Below are 21,659 nucleotides of genomic sequence, written 5' to 3'. Positions count from 1 at the left end.
TCTCCTTTCTTTTTCTAATGACTATACCTATCGGACGGATGGACGGCTTGCAAAATGGTTGAAGTGTGTTATCTGGCGATATATGGATACGTGATGCATATTATGTCCTATAAAGAGCTTTATGGTATATCTTATTCCTAATTCTTTTACATTCAGTTCTCACGGCTTGGGTAAATATTCCTTCGCTATATTGAATTTGTATTCGGTTTTGAGTTCCTAGCATGCAGAACGGCATGGCCATGTTGGGGATTGCCCCTTATGTCGGGGATGTCCACAAGATACCACAGTCTTTCAAAATTATTCCATCAGGTTCTTGATTTTGAGAGTGATGGGGGTTTTCATTGCGACAGAGTCTGTTACAGCAAGCACCTTGCAGCATATCAGCTGGTACGTCCGGCCGGCCGAGTGGACTTGTGAAGGATCCAATTTTCATCTATAGGGATATTTCAATGGATCTTCGGGGTGGATTAATGACCCAGTACATCGCAGATGCGAAGTCTATGTCTCCTGGACGGGGGGAATCGGAGACATTCGGGAGATGATGCCGGGTATAATTTAGAAATATATAGAAACTCACGGAATTCATGGATGCATGGCGTAAAAATTGAACTTTTTGTACGTATTATACGGCGAAGAGGGGGATCATATGCATATTAATTTTGCTAGGTCAGGAGGGGCTTGGTAGGTAGCTATATTCGGAATAATGGATAACCTCCCGCCTGGTGGAGATAAGAACTTCCGGAGCTGAATGTAAATGTGACATGCTACGGTACCAGGTGAGCGGCCAGTAGGACATGATTTGATATCATATCTGATGCGTATAAGCCATGTCAAGATCAAATGTCTCAGGATTCAAAGGTCCAAGCAAACAGACAGACAAAAAAATGAGACTAACCGAATATCGCAATATTCGGAGCGTTTAAATCTATAGAAGTGAACATTTCCCTAGTCGATGAGCATCGCTCCCAATACGAAAAATACTGCAGATATCGTAACCGGATATAGGCGCATTTGTGAGGCCGGTCCCCCAAAAATTCTATTCGTCGATCCGTGAAGGATCAAGCCTACAGCTACCGAGTCGACAAACTTTCAGGTTTTGTGTTTTTTCTGCAAACTAAACATCGATTAATCGGGGAGAAACGATGCAGTATGCGATGCACGCAATCAATACATACGCATCGCATCCAGGCCGGTTCATCCTCTTTACGTAAGCTTATGAAAGCAATCATAAGTTCTTGTTATTGGTTTAGCTAGGCCAGCCCACCCGGAGTACGTAGCCCACAAGCGCAGCCTGGGTGGTCATGAAGTCGTATGCTCTTTTCCAGTAGGGGATTATAAGTGAGGTACCTACGAAGTACCTCTTTGAATATTCCATAGAATAGCAGTGCTATGTCTACAGCGCCCAAAGGATCCCCTAATTCGTCCACATGAGCCGCCGGAAAGCTCACAGCCACGATCAAGTAACAGCCTTTATTCGAAAGCGTTGGGGAAGGTGTATAAGTTACAAAATAGCGAGCACAAACCGTTAGAATAGGATAACGATTCGCTGAAACAAGTTTGTTGGAAAAGGCAACCTGCTGCTCACTGCGGGTTTATGGCACGGGCATAGATTAAAGGTTGTTATATTTAGGATCAGCCTCAAACATGAAATGTGTTGGACGTGTTGTTGGCGGCGGGGATCTTTCCCGGGCCCTGTGCGACCAGGGTAACTAGTTTTTGCTTCCAGAAAAGGAATAAGTGTGGCGAATTAGGATTGTGGCAGGTCTCAGATAGCAAAATTGGAGGTGTCTCACGCAAGGCAGTTTTTTGTTTTACCAGCAGCGGTCTGGCCTAAGAATGCTGCAAAAAAACTTCATGAGTAAGCAAACGAATACGAGACACGAAAAGCGTGTCCACTGCTGATTAACAGACAAGGAGTTAAGTTGGTAAATATCAGCGGTTCACTGTCGTTAGCTAGCCGCTTTGATATCTGCATGGTCAACCTTTCGTGGATGTACGAACATAGCACAGCATGGTGTCAATCACAGGTATCAACCAATGTCCTCTGGCAGCTGAGCCAAGATCACCCTATATCTAACCTTGAGTCGACTGGCCTGGCAAAAATCTTCAAAATTTTTTTCCAGACTAATATGATATTGTTAGAAAGTGGATAGCGTGTACCGTGTCTGCCTGCGAAAGGTAAATCTCGTATTAATTCCTTCGTCGTCTGATGCCAATAACAGTACTGCTACATGCATGCCAGTCATCGGCGCTACAACCCTCGACCAATACAGCCCTCACAATCACTTGATCAATCAATGCAAAATGTTCAGAAGAAAAAAAAGAAAGGGAAAAATCAAATCCGAGAAATAAGAAAAGAGGAAGAAGCAGAAGAAACAGGGGCTTCATCAGTGTCCCGCGCCCGATGATCCGGATACATCTCTATCCCTCCGACGATGCCACCGGCCTTCGTAGACCGCCTCAAACCAAATATATGTCTCAGTGCCCCGAGTAGTAACAGCAAAGTAATTGCCAAAGCTATTCCCAATACTGCGGCAACTATCACAGTATCTTTCTTATCTTCGCCAGCGCGGGTTCCGGATTGAGAGTCTGCACCTATCGTCCCGGTGGGCAGATAAACCGTCTGCGTGCACATTGCTACTACCTCAGTACCGCCGGTTAGTAGTATAGTTGACACTTGCGCTACGGTTGTCCCTCCACCTACTGTTGTAGTCTCTGTGAGGCTTTCAGTCCTAGTCGTGGTAGTCGTGATGGTAGTTGTAGAAGGTAAGACCCCGAGAGAGCTCAGGTCTTCACCACGAAGTTGGAGATCGAACCCTCCATTTAGTGTAAAAGTTGTTCTATTATCGGTGCAGCATTCAAAGTCCCCACAGCACCATGAATTGTCTTTACATTTTTGAACGAATGCTCCTGTATTAGGGATTACTATAGATTCATTAAAGATTAGTTTCGGATTCATATAGCCCCGATATAAATTTGGGGGAAACATATATATGTCTACTCAGCAAATCAGGACATGGGAGCCGTATGTAGGATATACTAGACAAAAATGGAATTTCCAATATCCCTACCGTTTGTACAGACCTGAGCACACTCAGATGATTCCCAAGTACTATCAGTACACGATCCATGGGCTATGCTTATACCTACGGCATCAAAACACAACCCGTTCGCGAGACAGATATGAGCTGATCCGCAGCATGCAGAGTAACCCCCGTCGGACTTGCAGGGGAGGTCGTTGGAGGCTTCGTCTCCATTGGGGTAATAACAGCTGACTTGACAGAGTGACCTTGCTGCGAATTGGATGAGCGCCCAGAGTTTTAAAAGGACCGCTGGCTGTATTTGAAGAAACATAATTATGAAACTTTCATGGCTTATGAACTTAAAAGTTTGGGCTCAGAAGAGAAAACCCCCTTTCCCGAGGAAGAGGACCTAAGCTATATTTTTATTGCATTGAAAAAACATGAAGCCTCGCACATATCTATCTACATTGCACAGTACAGTGTTTTTGAATTGATTGGCGCGATTTTGCAAATTGACTTCTACGATTGGTGCGTATGCCGCTCAAGAACCATAAATCAAGTCCTGAAGGCTACACCTTTTCTACTGCTCTTTCGTCAGATTTTTCATCATGCATGAGAGGGAATTTTGGAGGAGGAGCACATAGTGTTCTGTGAGTAGATAAGAATGCATTAATTGTGCCGTCTTTAGTTGTGGGGGCAAACGGATGAATATATGTAGCCTCGATTTCTGCTCTCATTCTTACACTTGCACCGTTCTCAGCGCTTGACGTTCTACTCAATGCCATTGGAGCTGGATTTGTGAAGTCATGTTGTCTGTAAATTTCGAAAAGGGAAGGATGGGATACCAAGTCTTTTCGAGTTTTCCAAAGTTAAGAGGAGAAAGGTTGAGAATTGAGCGGTGGAGTTGTTATAGAACCAGAAAAATAAAGAGAAATACTATCTGGGAACGCGAACGACTGACCACGATAGCGGGGCTATGACGACCACGCATGGGATAAAATGCAGGTTCAAGTTATAGGTTGCGACGGTACGGTTCGTTTAAGCACAGAAACTGGGTCACATTCCCCACTTTCTAAGTTTTCTATACCCGCAAAGCAGTTCAGAACCTGGTTCAGCTGAATATATTAAAAGGCATTTATCATCATGTGGGTTGCGGCTTAAAATTCAAAATTCTATCGTCCCAAAGATCTGGATATGGGGGGGTTTACGTTTTGCAGAATATTCTGTTTTTAGGCTGCCTACTAGTGCTGACAAGGCGATTCTGTCGTCGCCTCGCGCGGTTCCATTAATAAGCTCGTTAAGGCAACGTTAATTTTGATAAAGCCATGATCGTTGGGACGATGTTTCCCTGATTTTTGTTGGAAAAGGCTGGCGTCGGCAGTTCAATGAGAGACATTTGCCTCCCGATTATGCAACCACAGACGCCCACACGCAATGCAAGGTTTTCGGACCAAACACATCGCGAGATCATTGGGTTCTCGAACAAGTGATCCCTCGACGATTGGATCCATCCGAGTTTCCCTGCAACGTTTGCACGAGGGAAAACTTATTTCAGGTTTTTCAGGTTTACGCAATTCGTCCAGGTTACGCCATTAGAAAGAAAAATTTTCGTCCGAGTCCGGTAAGGTCGATTAGAGAATATCGTAAACCTGAGAATCCCTTAGACATTTTATGCAGGTATGATGCGGGTAGTTGCAGCAGGGCTCAAGGATCCAATTCTGGATAGAAGACTCGAAGAGGTATCATGACATCAGGACATATGCGTGAAATAGGAGATGCCAGTACTGAATGGGCGTAAAGTGGCTGGTGGAAATGGGAATATGCATAGCACAGGGAGACCTGGTCCCATCGAGAGATGCCCATCTTCCTTATCAGTTTGGCGTGAAGATGGTTATGGTGCATGGTCTTCAGCCAAGCTTTTTCCTGAGGCTCCATTCGAGGCTCAGAGGCGGTGCAAAAAACTTTCACCAAAAAGGAACCGGGGTAAGATCGCTTCTTTCCTAACTTGGGGTTCACCAAGACGGGTCACTCCTCGGTTGTGCAACATGCTCCCGAGCAGCACCTTTCCGGTCAAGCCCCAAGTAGGATTCCCGAGTGTCTTATGCTGGTTTCCGTCCGAAGCATGCTATCGGCTTTGATGCTCTCATCTAATTTTCTTGAGAGTCATCGGCGGAGCGTGACCTTCGGCTTTGAGAGAAACAGTCCAAATTGGCTAGACCGAACCGCATCGGCAACAACAAAGGGTCAGCAGTGGGAGATCTTACAAACCGATATCAGAATGGCTATTGGTGAGATTTGCGCTGGGGGATGGCGATGAGCTTCATCGGCAAATAGAAGTAAAAAGTCTATGACTCACGCTGTCGACATGTCTCGATTTTCCCGCTTCATGACAAAAGCCACGGCTAAAGGTGTCACGGGTAGCCCGCCGTCTTGTTGGACGCAGAAGCACTGTGCAGTTTAGAACAAAAGCGCAAAGTAACCCACAGAGGGACTTGCCACAAAGTTCTCTCCGGTTCTTTATCGATAGGGAAAGGGCCAGAATTCGTCATATACCTACTCATGCCCAGGAAATACGAGGGAAAAAATCCAGCTTCCTAGTGCATGGGGTTACCTGCAGCATGTTGGTCTTCATGGCTTGGCTGGTGGATGTCATTCAGCTGTGATGTCGCACAAAGTCGCCGCTGGGCCCACCGTTATCGATACTCAGGATGCTAACCGAGCGGGATAACGTCGTTCTAGAGCCGGAAAGGGTTATCACATTGACTCCTACTTGAGATCGAGATTCTGTGAACTTTCAGCTGAACATGGTCTTCCAAGCATCCCTACGTACGAGAATTCTGCAAAATGCCGGTAATAATATGTACGCACTGTTGATATTGTTGGGATGGCCAGACTAACTTCCCCATATTCCCACAGGATGCGATTGATGGTACCCGTCTTGCTGACGGGTATCCTAAATGCATTGTAATCGTATGTGTGGATTGTCGAACGCGTAAACGTCTATACGTGGGATCCCGAAATGTGCTATAGACGATGATGAAGACCCGTGTGCCTGTAGAGCTGCCTGGGCTTCCTCGCTTACAAACAGCCTGCGGCCTGGGCTGGCCTCAGGCTTCTACAGATCTCCCACGATCAAGATTTGCGACAAAGGAAACGAGCGAATCGAATGAAAACGAGCTTTCGTAATCGATCGATTGAGCGCTGCTAGATGGTAAACGGGACGGCTGAGCGCTCATCACCCCTTCTCGTGTCGCACGTCGAGGGACGAGAGCAAGAGCGATGCTGTGCATTTCCGTCGAAGTGCATTGCGCATGTGCCCTTAGTGGGCCTACGAGGTTCGCTAATGTGATCAATCATGTCTTCTGCCGAAAAAGATGGTTGAGGTCTATTCCGGAATCCCCCCCTGCAAGTTTGTGGGTTTATCTAGAAGCAACGATGACTCGATCCTTCACACTAAAAAAATTCGAAATATGCGGGTCGTCGCCTGTTTACCGTAGACGGCTTAACGGACTTTCTCCCAGACGCGGGGAGACGTACAGAGTCATCTCATCGGGTACTTTTTAGGAATACATATTAAATACCTTTGCGAAACCTATAAGACAGGGCATTGATTATCGATAAGGGAGTCATCATCAAGGGAACTCGATCGAATATTGGAGACCCGTGTTCATAAGTTAGCAAACTATGGACTCTCTGGTTTCGTATCTTCGTATCTTGTGATATATCTCGTGGTTCCATGAATTCATAAATTTGGAAATTTAAAAAGATGGAGCATACCGTACCATTCAGAGGATAACAGAGTAGGATGGAGAGCCTCACTTGTGGCGGTGTTCTTTGAGTTTAGACCCTGCACGGGAAGCGAGCTTGTCTCGGGAACCTGTGAACAAGCACAAGCAACCTGCGGAAAGTAGGAATCGGTTGTAACAAGCAAACAAGTAAGGAGGGAAAAAAAAAAAAAAAAAAAAAAAAAAAGTTTTGTGAGGTCATGTCACAAAGCAAGCCAGGTGCTTGATGGAGCAAATGCACAAATACTTGCTTCCTTTTTTTTGTTTCGGCGCAACCAGGTTTACTCACTCTGGCAAGTAGGAGGGTGTAATGTCTGTAAGTACCTCTGAGGTACTTCCATAGTAATACCGTGCTGCTGATTTTTACGCAGTGCTAGGCAAGCAGGAAGTTGTCGTGGATTCCTACTTACGTATGTGTGGATGTACGGAGTACCCTGGCGGGTTGGAAGACACAGTGCGAGCGGGCTTGTGACAGGGGCTATCCTACCCCGAAATGCAATCGAGTCGCAAGCCTTCGGGTTCCAAACGGTGTGCCTTGAGGGCGCCCATTGCTTGCTTTGTCCTCCAGTCTCAAAGGGAAAAGGGAACGGTGGATCCTTTCGCACAGGCACATCCCACCCTTTCCGGTGACGGTGACGGTACCGGGCAGTGCGTCCGCCCAAATTAAAGTCGATTGACCAGAGTAAGAAAATGGACTTTTACACACACCTGGGTGGGACTGCGCCTGTTCTGTCCGTCAATTTCGAACCAGTCATAGTAGATCCTGGCTGACAATTTTTAGCCCTTCTGCGCCTGCATGCTCGGTGCGGTGCAGAACAGTGCAGGTCGACCGTATCGGATCGCAACCACTTAAATAAACCCGCTCCCCTCCCACTAGTATCAATCTCGATATCATCATTCTCTATCTATCTATATATTCAACATCTCCAACTCTATAAAAGTTAGATCGTGCATGCATTCGACCAAGTTCAATTCGAATAATCCGATCTGTGACAAGTCAAACATTCCAATTCTTCCCACCGTCCACCACAATTATAAAACAACAGCTGCAACCGCAAAGCACCGACGGGCGGTCTCATTTCCATTCCCAACCACAACTCCAACACTCACAACACAACCACCATACCTCTTGACTTCAAACGTGAACTTGCCGCAACAGGATTTATATCAACAGGCTCTTGAGCGGTCGACTGCAATCTCTAACATATCCGCATTCTATCCTGTTCCTATTAAAACCGGCGCAATTTCCTCCCACGCTCAAGCTACTCCTTCTCCCTATCCAGATTTACAATCTCCAGACTATTTGTATTCCTATTACTACTATAATCAACCCAAGATGGCTGCCTATCCAAGAGACATTCCATCCTGGGCTGGCCAGGCCGCCTATTACTACCCCGCCCCTCCTGCTTCCCATATCCCTCATTCTTCTTCCCCGAGAGCACTCACCGCCCCAAGGTCGTCTCCACCTATGTACGACCAAGTGCTTCCAACCATGATGCCACTGCATTCAGCCATCCCAGAATCGTATATGCATCAGACTTTCCGAGACTTCGCTTCTCATGCCTATCGCTGTGATGTCTGCTACGACCCACTAAGGGTTCACCTAGAAGGACGACAACTCTGCCCTAAGGGACACAAACTGGCCAGGAAAGTTTCCAAAGCACTCTACGAGGAAGCCAATGATAAATACCGTCGCTCGAAGACAAGCCGACGAAGAGCAGATGGCTGGCAATCTATCGAAGTAGATATCCCAAAGGGATGCGAGGTCGTCCGCGCCCTTATCAACGCTATGGAGCGAGGTCTTAATATCAACTCCCGCCCAGAAGCCACTGCTACTCCAGCCACTCCAGCCACTCCAACCGCAAGGACATACTTTGATGATGCCATGTTCGCTCAGTATCAACGCCGACCTGGCCCATCTTCCGACGAGGAGCTCTACTCCCGATCTCGCTCTCGCCATCGTGAAGAGCCAGAAGCCGGTGCCCGATCCCGCTCCACAAAGCGTAGCTCATCTGTTGGAAACGCCGGACGCAAACCAGTCGTCATCGGAATCCAAGAACGAGAACGCCGACCATACGGTGGCGCTCACTCCAGCAACGGATCCACCGACAGCGGTTATGATACCGCTCCAGGGTCCCCCGATAACTTCCGCCGAGGTTCTCAATACGCCGAGGACATGAAGCGACGCAAGGAACGCCCAAAGTCTATCCTCAAGAAAACTGTTTCCTTCGAACGGGAACACCTTCTTGAGAAGGACCCACAAACCCCCAAGACTACCAACCAAGAAAAATACGTATTCTTCAACATCTCTGGAGAATGCCTCGCCCCTGGCTTCGACTAAATGATAGCGCCAAAAGACATTAAAGCCTTTTCACAACGGAAGACTTCTATATACACCTATCCTTTGTATAAAGAACCTGACCTGGCACAGTCTTGTCGCTATAGTACCGGTACTTAGCATCCATCTCTTTCCAGAGAAAGGATATTATCATTACACCGTATTCACAAAGCGCAACAGGTTGCCATGAAAAATCAGTCACCAGATCTTTTTCAAGATCTTGGAATGTGTGTCTTTTTTTCTTTTTGGCCAGGGCCTAAAGGAAAGCGCGAAACGAAAACGCCGACCTACAGCTTGCAGCTGGAGAGCAAAAGAACAATGTTCTAACCCTCTTACAACATGCAACCAGGTCCGCTTTTCGGGGTTGTCTTTACTATCCTTTTCAAAAACTCCTCCAGCCGCACCTATTACAGACGCAAGGCTTTGTTTCCTCCGTAAGCTGCATTTTATCATTTAAAAAGAGCAAGCGAATATTACGAGGACTACTACAGCTGCTCTCCAGGTGTGCTGGCTGCAAGAGTCTGGGGATATCCTTTTACGAGGAATGAAAGATTAAAAAAAAAAACCGAAAAGAACTAATCAAAAGTGAGAGCGACAAAGAAGTTTGGTTTCAGCTCATATTGCAAAATCCATTCTTTTTCATCAAAATCAAACGGGCAACATTTTTTGTGAAGCACTATTTGCTTGGTGGTTTTTCTCACTATTACCTTTTTCTTTTCTTTTTTTCTTTCCTTCCTCAACAATATCTCGTCCCAGCGACGAACGAAGTGTATTATTTGATTTGGGGAAGGACCAGTTGATTTCTAATTCGCAAAGCTAGAAAGAAAGAGAAAAGAAAAGAGAGAATATAAAAAAAGAAATATGTTTTCTTATAGACCGAGGAAGGGTTAGAACGGAGGGAAATGTGGATATGATTGGATGATTTGATCTGTTCAAGTTGCATATGATTCGCAAGCTGGAAAATTAAGAAGGATAAGGATGGTCTCTTTCCTTTTCACTCCTGTCTGCTTTTGAACGATTTCTTGTATGTAATGTATCATCTACAAGCTCATATATTTTGTTTTTTTTTCTCTTGCTCCGTAATGTGCACATGGTCTGTGTGTGCCCTCCCTAGTTTTGTTCACACACCCTCTTGTGTTCCTTTTTTGCTGGTTTTCCTCGCTTGTTCCCGTCCAGCTGAAGAATTTTCGATCTCATACTTCTTTTCTTTGGAACCCGGATCCTGTCTCTTTCTCAAACATTCGAGCCTTTCTAGATTTATTTTACTTTTTCCACATGACATAATTTATCTTCAAATACCAAAAACCCACAGTTCACATACAAAAACAAACGGAGATCTTTAAATCGTAAGGAAACGTGAAACCTTTTTAAATAGGAGGTACCAGTGACAAAAGTAACCAATCAAGGCCTTTCGAGCCTTTCATCATGTGCATATGCATATGCGCACACAGGAGGGAAAAGTACTGTATGGAGTAATGTATGTTGGGATCTTAATATAATCTCTCCGGCTTTTTTCGCTCATAGGCCCGGCCGTCGAAAGGCCTTTCAGCGGCGCGGTCAGCTTCTCTTTCTCTTTCCCTCTCTCTCCCTCGGCCTCTTCCTCCCACCTTTTTCTTCAAGTTTCGTCGCCAGCCAAAGCTCGAAAAAAGGTGGGATGGAATGGTGGGGTCTGTTTTTCCTTAACAGCTGCAAAAGGAAGAAGGGTGTTCCCGTCCTCGAAGTGACAGGGGGGCCCAACTAGCCTCTTCCCACTTCCATGGGGCTTGCTGGGAAAGTGGCATCATTGAGGGAACATGGGGTTCGTCCCGTCGTTTTCTTTCTTCTGCACATACTACACAGTACCGTTTAGAGCATTGTTCATTTTTCGCAGTCGAAGGAGGTTTAAGGAATGTGGGAATTCTTGTTCGTTAATTAATAGTAAAACTGGGGGGGGGGAGGGTTAATAAGCTGTCAAAGCTCATGAAAACAGATCGGATATGCGAACGATCTCAAACCCATGGCAAAAAAGAAAGACGGGAAGGAGGAAAAAAACCTGTCGCTGTCATGGGACGCCCTTCCGCTGTTGACGTTTCAGATCCTAAAATTTAATATGTAAAAAAACCCCCCAAAAAACACAATCTCGAAGCGCAACTGGGAATTCATCCAATGTAAAGTGCAAATATGCAAATGATGTCGATTCCCGTCCCTTTCTGACATCTCTACATGATTTTCCCTTCCCCTTCCCCAGTGTGCGAAAATGTCATTGGTTTCCATTAAGAGGGAAATAAAACGACAAATTAAATTCCTCGCATATGTAGGAACAGGAACGAAAAACAGGAAGGGTGGGAAGGGGAAGGGAAAGGGAAAGGGAACGAAACGAAAAAGGCATGATCTTGCGTGCATTTTGGTGCTTCCTTTACGAATGATAGTTCAGCGATTTCGTCCGCCGCGCGCGCCGGAGTAGGTACATTACATGAAATTTGCATTGCATAAACAGACAAGGTCGGTGGATCCGCTCTCGGAATCGAATCAGAAGCTAGAGAAGTACATTTATTGTAAGAGGGTAGCCGATTTGCATATGTAATGTAGAGGTACTGTCGATTTTCTATCCAATAGCCAACCATGCTAGAAGGGATGGTCAGACGACCCTGGTGTGGATCCCGAATCTACCTTGAGACTTTTTATTTCTCTCATATGGTCTTTTTTGGATTATTCGTGCGAAAAGAAATTTTTAACTGTGCGTTCGAAGATAGAGCGCCTTGAATTCATTGGTTCTTGGTTTCGCATGAAAAGGACATTTTTCAATTGCAATTGTTCGCATGTTCCTGATATCTTGAATGGCATTGTGTTGTACCTGACGTCAAGCCGCTGAAACCTTGTACGCTTATAAATAATGTCTGGAAGGCCAAAAGTGTAACCAAAATCGCGGAGGGGTCTCACCAAGATGATACAAAAACCACGTTTTTTGCGCAAAAAAATTGATCCAAGGAATAGACTAGGATAACGGCGACCACGAGATTTTGGTTCGATCAGTTAGGCTTTGAGGCGAAACAACCATACTACCTTTTTTTCATTGATCCCCACAATCAGGTGAGATTTTGGGCGCGCTCACGGACTTTGTGTCATGGCGTGTGTTTCATAGGAGTTCAATTCCTGTTTTTAGCTATCCGTTGCGAGATGTGAGAAATATACCTTATATAAACCTGGGGCGGCGGACCATCTTAAGATCTCGCTTTTCCTTTTGTCCCTTTCGCACGAACTTTTTGGTCTTTTGTAGCGCTATTTATTTCACTATCAGGGTCTATCGTTGTTTGCAAGTGTAAGATCGATGGGAACTTATGGGGCGAGATTACGTCTGCTTTAGCCATTCGAATCCTCCTTCAATCCGCAAGAGCCCTTGCAGCCTAGCCATACTTCCAACATTCCGAGGCGCCTTAGCATAAAAACGGTCTAGACGGTTCCCACATCTACAAGCTACTTTTTTCTCTTTGCGCTCGGATTATTTACCCTATATAACAATCTGTCCGGCGGTCAGATCATGTCAGGAGGCTCCTCTCTCTTCCCAAAGGATTATCTATCGGACGGGGGAGAAGATGGTTCCGTAGCGTCCTTTCGTGCTTCCCTTTGCTTTTCTTTTTTCAAGTTTCGAAAGAGTTATTCCATTATCGCCAATGCAAGATGTATGCAATCTACCTGAAATCCTACCTCCGTAGACCATAAGTTTCTTGATGTCCTTCCTTCTATCATATGCTTGCCTTTCGGTACATCCAATGGGTAGAGCCGTTAGCTCTTGATCGTCGACAAGGTCCAATTGATCAAAAGTGACAGGCATACCCTTTTATACCTCTCTCCGTAGCCCCCTCTACTATATGAACCAACATGAAAGAAACTCCGTAAAAAGCAGTTATATCGGAAAAGCTAGGGATGCCTGTATGGTCATGTCGAAACTTCTGCCGCCGGGTAAGTAGCCTCTTCGATTATAGGCTGCCGGCTGGGCGATACTCAAGATGGAAAGATGTTTGGATAAGTTCGGAAGGTGGTTTTAGCCACGCCCGAAGATTGGAATGTAGATGGCTGGGCCACCACGGGGTGTGTGGTGGAACCATGGAGTTCCGGTGCTGCCCTAGATGTTCGACGCCTTACATACGGGTGTAGAGAATCAGACCTGGGACCCTAACACAAAGATGTGAGGTTCGATGTGTTGCAGGAGGTGATACAGGGATCCCAAATAGGAAGCGTGTTGCACTGCCACACCGAGACATTTTGCCACAAACGCCACATCTAAAAACTACCAAACTTCAACGACACTCGTTAAACCTTGACGACACCGCAAACATCAACCGCGACAATGGCGAAGAAAGGTACCCTACCATCACCACAGACCCCATCATGTTATTCGCATGGCTAATCGATATCTTTACTACCAGTCAAATCACGAACCGTTGTCGTCCGCCTCCTCTCCATGGCGTTGACCGGGTTCTTCAAAGTCCGAACACGACCAAGGACGCACCGACCACTGAGCATGCTTAGCTATGATCCGATCGGTAGGTGCAACTCTACCGCATACTGTTTATATATCCAGAATGGAAGTCTGGTTGATTAAGAGTACAATTCAACTAACATGGCTGGTGGGCGAATGTAGTCAAACAACGAGTGCTTTTCCTCGAGCAGAAACGGAAGAAGGGACATTAGATATCCTAAGCGACCCCCACCTACACCGAGCCATCGTACATGCACCCTCTCGCAGGTCTATTGAATTGTTGTAGCCCCAATACGGCATCGATTCACTGTATTATATCAAATGAGGTTTTACATAAACCGCATGTACATACGCATAAGTGGGATTCTAAATCTCAATAGATTCAAGTCGATCGATAAATTTACATACGTTAAAGCTAGGAATCGGTTATGGGCTCATATTAATAGCCGGTATACGGTATTAATATGGTAGTCGGGAATGCAAGCAATCTAATCCTCACATCCGCTCCTAGCTTATATCATGTTATAGCTACGGGGCGATACCGTACTAGGCATCTTTAAAACGGCTAACTAGCATCTTGCTCTAAGGTTATAGCGTCGCTAAGTAAGTATTGACTGGGGAGGGCTCCCTTGAATTAATATAAAAAAGCCAACAAGACTATCGGCGGAGAAGAATGTAAAAGGCTTCAACATCATGAATAGCCGAATTTATCGCAAGACCTCCCCGATAACCATAACCCTTCAAAAATTCCTATGTGATAATATCGTTCCCCTAACCAGAATTTCTCCCATAAAATGCAGCCAGGAAAGTATCGAGATGCTATAATGCGTAAAAATATAATAAAAGGGAAAAGACTGCGGTGATGGTGCAGGCGCTAGCGAGACAAGGAAAAAAGACCAAAAAAATAAAATAAAAAATAGTGAACGGAAAAGCAACATAGAACAACCGCATTTGGCTCATCTATTTGTCCTTCTTTTGTCATCGGTTGTTTCTATGGCGGGCAGCATTATATGTTAAATCATCTTGTTGGGATGACTCTTCCGAAACGGGAATCTATTCCAAGGAGTTAGCATTCCTGCATTATATTGTAAGTGGATTGTGTGATTTATTTCATACTCTAGAGTCATTCATGGCGATGTCAAGGGTTTCTTCGGATCTGATTCTCTTCCTCGGTTCGCGACCTGTCGGTTTTGGCCAGGCTATGACGCCGGAATCCGCGATAAAGTCGGTAGGGAAGTCGTCAGACGGCTTTCGCTTCATAAGAATGGCTGATGGGAGGACGATTTGGGTGGCAAGATTTTGGACGGGGGCGGGATTTTGGATTAGTGCAACTGAGGTTTGAGTAGCGGCGGCTGACACTTGTGTAGCAGGGACCGAGCTCTGGGTGGCTGGGGCCTCGACATTGTCTTCCTCTCCAGCAGTGGATCCGGATCCTTCATTCACGACAATAGTGTCCAAGGGTGCGGGGACCTCCGATTCCTCTTTATCCTTGCCCTTTGCCTATAACCCATTTGTTAATATCATCTAATACTTGAACGAAGTGGCTATTGGAGAAGTATTTGCCTGCGAAGACTTCGACTTAACTCTCCCTGACCTGCGAAGACTTGCAGCACTTGGTAGTTTCCCAATCCTGTGTGTTGATGCATGATGAAGCGGCTCCTCCCGGGTTTTCTTTGCTAAGGTGGATTTGGTAGACTTCGGAAGACTTGTTTCTTTCTTTGTCTTCTTTAGGGTTGGCCCGGGAGACTTCGGAGGACTTTTCCCTTTCTTTGTCTTCTTTTTGTCCAGACTGGTGGCTTTAGGCTCGGCCTTTAGGCTCTCGCCTTCTTCGGACTTATCAGACAGATCTGCCTGGAGCGACTCGATCTTGCTGTTAGCTGCATAAAGTAAGTCCTCAAGTTCCGTAATCCTATTGCCTTTCGCTTCGATTTCAACCCCCCGATCATCGCAGAGCGTTTCGGATTCGTCGAGCGACTTCTGCAGGGCCTCCGACTTTGCAGAGTGCTCCTTAATTTCATTCTTCGAGTTTTCTAATTCAGTCTCAAGTTTCGCCAAGAGGGCTGCTTGTGCTGCGCGTTCTGCCTCGAGTTCGGCAATCTTTGAAGCGTTTTCATTAAGTTTGTGTCTATGAGACTGAGCTTCTTCTGCCCTTAATTTAGCTTCTGCTTTCGCTGCACCAGCGATTTCCTCTAGGCGGGCGAGCTTTACGGATATCTATATAGTATTAGCATTAAGTCTGATGCAATGAAATTGAGACGAGTACTTGCGTCCGTCCACCGAGTAGCTGCGAGAATCAGTTGCTCGTCCTGTGTGAGTTTATGCAGGTTAGTACTGATCATTAATCCACATTCCATCATCCGATATTCGTTTTATGGGGCGTGCTTTGACCTGCAACTGCTCTTTGAGGGTCCTGGCCTCTTCATTCGCTTTCTTCGGCTTCTTTTGTTCTTCGACGATGGACTCTTCAAGCTCGGTGGCTACACGTGTAGCCCGATCCAACTCGTTCTTAACCTTGTCCAGCTCCCCTAAGCTCTCCTTATGTCTGACTTCGGCGAGCCTAAGATGAAAATTTAGTACCACAATGGGTATTCCTGTGAGATAACTTATAGGGGATACAAGTTAGCTTTACCTCAAATCGTTAAGCTCTTTTCCCTTGCTGGTTGTTTCAACCAAGTATCGATTCAGTTCTTTCTGCCTCTCGAGTTCGGCAGAAAATCCGTGCTTCTCCTGCGTAAGCGCACGGATGGCCTCCTGTTGGTCCCTTAATTGACCAGTCAAGTTCAAGACTTGATTGGCCAACGCCTCCTTGAGACCCTTCCACTTTTCGAGCTTGTCAGCGTATGCTCGCATTTCCGTCTCCTGCTGTTTCTGCAGGGATGTCATCGTCTCGGTCACACGAGATTGTATTGTATTAGCGTCGCTATTCTCAACTACTCAGGTATTGGAGAGCTTCGTATTACCCAGTCCATTTCGAATCTGTCATATTGATAACTTTATCAATAGACTTGAACAGCTCAGACTGTGGGCTCTCACAGTCTGCCTGTAGCTTGGAGAACCCGTCTCGGAACCTTCACCCCTATTAGTGTACCGAAAGTATAAGGATCTCAGTGACATTACTTACTCCTTGAAGCCCTCCTGCTGAGAGGCTAGGAGCTGGGCAAGTCCAGCAAGAATTGGCCCCACCCCCCCAGTCACCGCCTCATGTTGTTCCCCGAGGGAACGCCGCAGGCCCTCGAGTTCGACGGCCATCGACTTGAGCGTAAGCTCAAGCGATGCCGTGATGCCCCTCTCGCGGTCGAGGTCGGACCTAGCATTATCTAGGTTGGTACGGAGCCTCTCGTTGTCGAGGCGAACTGTCAAGAATCCTGTTCAGCTAGGGCAATTATTTTAACGGCTAAACGGATGATACTCACCAGCATCGGTACTAATACACTGTTCGTGTATCGTCTTGTACCTCTCGCGCTGCTCACACTCCCTGATACCCCCCTTCATTTTTTCGACGTCTCGGTCGCGTTCCCGGATCCTGGATTTGAGCCGGTCCTTTTCCTCGAGGAAACCCGCAAGCTCGGCCTTTAGGCCCTTGTAGTCATCTTTCAACTCCAAAAGGCTCTCCCTCGTTTTCTCGGCAAGGTCCCGGAGTTGCTTGTTGATCCTCTTGCTGAGGTCTAACTTATCTGACTCTCTAGCAAGTTGGTGGGCCATGTTGAGCTCAATTCTCTTGAGCTCGTCGTGGGCGCTTTGCAACCTGAATCGCAACCCGTTGGTCTCCTCGTTGGCGGAAGCCTGCCTATCTCTATGCTCATTAAGAGCATCTTGGAGCCGTTGGCAACGGTCCTTCAACTTGCTCACCTCTTGGTCTCGGTCGAAAATCGACCCGAGCTTGTTGTCAATGTCATAAATGACATCTTGCATTTGTGCGAGCTCGTCTTCGAGCCGCTGGGCTCGCCAGAACTTGCCATCGAGGATGCTGTGGACGATCTCGATGTCGTTGATCTCAGCACCGTCAGCTCCCCGTGAGCTAGCGGCCGCCGAGCGGCTTCTGGGAAGCCCCGAAATCATGGGCCCGCTGGATCTATTGGTGGCCAAGCCATCGTCTGACATAGTTCGTAGGAGTGCAGGTCTTACAGGCGTGGTTCTTGTGGTGGCTGCAACACCCACCGAAGGCGAGCGAGATTGGTCGGCCGAAGCAGGGACCACTAATGGTTCCACTGCTCGGGGACCAATCTGCTCGCCCCGGGGGCTTGCAGGTTGCGTGACTGCGTCCTGGGAAGTCTCGCCTGTCTCCTCTGTAAGGTCAACGAGGTTTAGAACTGGTATGTTCCCGAACGGGGGGGGGCTTGGATCTCTCTGGCTTGTAAGGACACTCCGAGTTAACGTTGGACTCAGTTTCTTCCTTGACAATGGTCGCTGGTTTTGCAACCACAATGGGCATATCAATCGGGCCGGTAGCAAGCCTAGCCTCAACGATAGAACGGGTGGTGTCTTGGAGGACTCTATAGGCTTTGTAAGCATTGATATGTTGGAGAAATGGTTCTGACAAAGGAATTGTTACTTACGATGGTGCAACTTCTGATGCGCACTGGGAGCGAAGACCGTTGTCATTGGTCTTTAGAGCATTCTCCGTGGCAGGGCGAGAAGAAGAAGAAGAAGCTGTTTGAAGAACCCTTTGGCTTTGTGATTGGGCAGGAACGGGAGGTGGTTCCATATCTTCACAGAAATAGAGTTAAGAGTGGAGAGAGGGTATGAGAGAGAGAGGGAGGGAGAAATAGCACTTACTGGTTCACGGCTGTGGAACGCTGGGTCTGGAGGAGGCACTAGAAAAGGATGGACCTCGTAAAAAGGTGAACTTGTCATGTAGATTATCGAGTCCAACCTTGTTGATCGCAATGCCAGGCATAGATGAAACCAAGTTCGAGAAAGATGAAGAAGCAGGTCGGTGAGAAGATGAAGAAGCAGCGTGGGATTGGGAAACAGAAGCTTCAGGTTTGACACTAGGTCCAGAATGAGGAAGAATCATTTGTGGGACGGGGATCTTTCCGTTGTCTGGATTGTCCTGAAGAGTTTCGGGGATGAGAGCGTCCGACGACGAATCATCGCTGAAGGTAGCTACCACAGAAGTATCTTGGGGATCAAAGATCGATGGGCCAATGTTCGAGATGGAATCATCCAAGAAAAACGAATCTTGATTGTCCATAATGACGAAGATGGGTTCAAGAGAAGGTGGATGGATGAGAGAGGCGAAGAGTGTGAAACTGGGGGTTCAAGAGAAGAAGAGGGGAGGTGATGAAAGAAGTGTTTAGCAGTCAGTTGCTCGATAGTGTTGAGCTAGCTACTTGCCTCGACGTCTGTCAAAGATCAGAAGTCGCGTGAAAAGATGAACGAAGAAAGTATCTTGTAGGGTACAGAGCACAGGTTAGGCAATTGGATGAAAGAAGGGGTTTGAGAAGCTCGAAAGTCCCGAAGCTGGAAGCTAGAGGATGGTTGATGATGAAGACGAGGGAGGTGTTCAGCGGCAAATTGCTCGATGGTGTTGAGTTAGCTTTCAGCTACTTGCGCCGATGTCTTTCGGAGATCCCGTTTCGATGAACGAAGAGGTTTGGGAAGCTTGAAGCTTGAAGCTAGGAGCTGCAAGATTGTGATGATGATGAAGATGGGAGGTGGAAGGAAGAGAAGGGGAGGAGAGGGTAGAAGGGAGAAACAAGTCGAGCAGGAACGGAATTTGTTGAGCATGACCATTGATCCCCTCCTGCGCTGACCGCAGATGTCTTTGAATTATGACGTGAATCGAGCACACGGACGACCCGTCCAAACAGTAGTTGAGCCCTAAGCAATGGTATTTCGCTTGACACCAAGCTGCTCCCCTTGAATTCTACTTCATCTGAATCCATTGCTATCGAAGGAGAAGGAGTGTTCCAATCTACCACTATCTAACTTGTAGATTGATACCAGCAACTTCGTGTAGATTTAGGGATATATCAACTGTTGTTGGAAGTTAGCTTCTCTATAGCATCCGATCACACCTTGTAGCGAATAACTTACCGAGTCGAAAAGAGCCATAGCCTTTTACAAGGTCACTTGGTTGTCGTAAACGAGCATTACCCCCCCTATATACATCTGCGTCTTGAATTGACTACTTCGTATTGCTTGTGGTCTTGCATTCGGGATGGGCATTTGTATGGAAGTACAATCTCGCTATACTATGATGCAATCCTACAGAATTCGAGCTACAAAGCCATGGTTCCTATCAATTATATGTATGGGTATCATCGAAGTGCTCCTCTAAGTGTAACTGACACAAAATAGGAAAGCAGAATACAGAAGCATACTACAATACTAAAACAAAGAATGATAATGTAGACCCAGAAAATGCAACACAAAAAATAACACGCTCAAAGAACCTCGGACGTTGTAAAATGCCAGCCACGAGACCATAGCGGGAAAAAACGTGGCGAGAAAAAAGGATAAAGTTGTGATATGTGGAAAAATTATACGAAGGATCTTCGACTGACACCCTGTGGACCATGCTCCTTTCCAAAAAAAAAAAAAAAAATGAAAATGATAAACCGAAGAGGGAGAAATTAACAAAGAAGAGTGAGAGCGAGAGTGATAGAGGATAATTATGTATAAAGTGTAATAAGGAGGTGGTGTGACACACAAGGAAAGAATATTATGCTATGTTGATGTGGATCCGTCTAGTCTATCCGTGGATGAAAAGGTTGGGAAGGATAAAGCTTGAACGGTGTTTCGACAAGAATAAAAGAATAATGATAACAATAGGGAAATTCGTAGCTGTCATGATGGGTATAGCACTAGCTGTTGTAACAAGAACCGAGAATTCGAAGGACGAAGCGAAAAAGTTGAAGACATGTTGTTGATTATATCCAAGCTGTGATTGGATAATGTGTGGGGCTGTGGGGAGAGAGCCAAGCCTGGGGCTGGTGTTGAGAGACATATGGACTGGAATTAGGCGTCGACTTCAATGCGGACGACCAAATCACCAACGTCCTTGATGGTCTTGAGAGAAATGACGGCCTCGTCCGCCATCTTGCCGATGGTTTCCATAAAGTCGCGTTCCTCGGCAGAGATGGAGTCGTCAGGAAGAGGCTGGGGCATTGGAGCGATATAGGGAGGTGAAGTTCGTTGGAGCAGCATTCTATGGTAGCACAGGTCAGCATTTCGTGCCCGGGTAGTCGTAAACGCCGTCTCGGATAAACGTACTTGAACATTTCGACTCTGGACTTGTCGACGTAGGGACCTGGAGGTTGTAACGCAAAGATATCGATCAAGTTCCTGGGAAGGGAGACGTTAGCTCTGCTTGCTATGGCACTACCTTGACAGACTGCAACCAGGATCCTTGATTGGTAGATTGCCGATTGTCAGAGTACACATACTCGTTGGTTTGCGCTACAATTCGCTGCAGCTGTTCTCGTTCCCGTTCCAGATCACCAGGATCTGTCATTTGTGGATGGTATCCAGGAACGTGCTGGCTTTGCGAACCGTAGGTTGCCTCATCGGCGTTCAAAAGTCGCGAGCGCTCTTCCTAATTGGTTTCGACAACATTAGTTGATATGCTTTCGGATAGTCGACAGTCGCAATGGGGACCGGGCCGGTCGAGACTCGGAACAATGGTTCGTACCTCATCGTAGCTATTCCAACCCAGGCAGCTTGCACAGGTACCCATTATGAACGAAAGGCAGTTGACCAATTTGGTCCAGGGTCGTGAATTCCGGTCGCACTCTTCTATCGTGAAAACCGTTACGTCGCCTGGGAACCTTCCAGCCGGGTAGCAGCAGTAATGGTGTTTGTTTCGTGTGATACTGGAGCAGTACGGTTTCCGAGTATGCGAAAGAAAGAAAAAAGATCAGACGGAAAGAAAATCCAACGATGAAAGCAGCCGCGCCGTCCTTAAATGCCCAAAACACCTTCCGATCGAACGGAATCCTCCGCAGGTAGTCGACAATGAATCCGGAATAGAGTCGTCAAAGAGCTCTTGAATCGTGGTTTCGATGATATCAGAGGGGAGGGCCGCTTCTGCGGTTTGTTTTGGACTGAAC

General features: G+C 46.6%; 3 protein-coding genes across 3 annotated transcripts; 1 reads left to right on the top strand and 2 right to left on the bottom strand.

Moving 5' to 3' along the window:
- Positions 1-7,760: 7,760 nt before the first annotated feature.
- Positions 7,761-9,149, top strand: DFL_002827 (uncharacterized protein; the record flags this gene model as incomplete). The annotated part of the gene is made up of 1 exon (XM_067631671.1): positions 7,761-9,149. The coding sequence occupies one exon, from the start codon at positions 7,761-7,763 to the stop codon at positions 9,147-9,149; it is 1,389 nt and encodes a 462-aa protein (XP_067494194.1).
- A 5,434-nt stretch (positions 9,150-14,583) lies between these two features.
- Positions 14,584-18,799, bottom strand: DFL_002826 (uncharacterized protein; the record flags this gene model as incomplete). Its single annotated transcript, XM_067631670.1, has 15 exons — positions 14,584-14,658; positions 14,722-15,105; positions 15,169-15,819; positions 15,873-15,911; positions 15,994-16,162; positions 16,235-16,473; positions 16,566-16,581; positions 16,626-16,673; positions 16,727-16,958; positions 17,019-17,915; positions 17,968-18,098; positions 18,162-18,174; positions 18,269-18,312; positions 18,382-18,419; positions 18,479-18,799. The coding sequence occupies 15 exons, from the start codon at positions 18,797-18,799 to the stop codon at positions 14,584-14,586; spliced, it is 3,297 nt and encodes a 1,098-aa protein (XP_067494193.1).
- Positions 18,800-20,568: 1,769 nt separating this feature from the next.
- On the bottom strand, positions 20,569-21,286 carry DFL_002825 (uncharacterized protein; the record flags this gene model as incomplete). The annotated part of the gene is made up of 4 exons (XM_067631669.1): positions 20,569-20,758; positions 20,824-20,895; positions 20,997-21,145; positions 21,242-21,286. 4 exons carry the CDS (start codon positions 21,284-21,286, stop codon positions 20,569-20,571), a joined length of 456 nt encoding a protein of 151 aa, XP_067494192.1.
- Between the last annotated feature and the right edge of the window lie 373 nt (positions 21,287-21,659).

This window comes from Arthrobotrys flagrans (genome assembly GCF_004000055.1).
Source record: "Arthrobotrys flagrans strain CBS H-5679 chromosome Unknown unitig_3, whole genome shotgun sequence".
NCBI classification, from domain to species: Eukaryota; Fungi; Ascomycota; class Orbiliomycetes; order Orbiliales; family Orbiliaceae; genus Arthrobotrys; species Arthrobotrys flagrans.
This window is presented reverse-complemented; position numbering and strand designations above follow the sequence as displayed.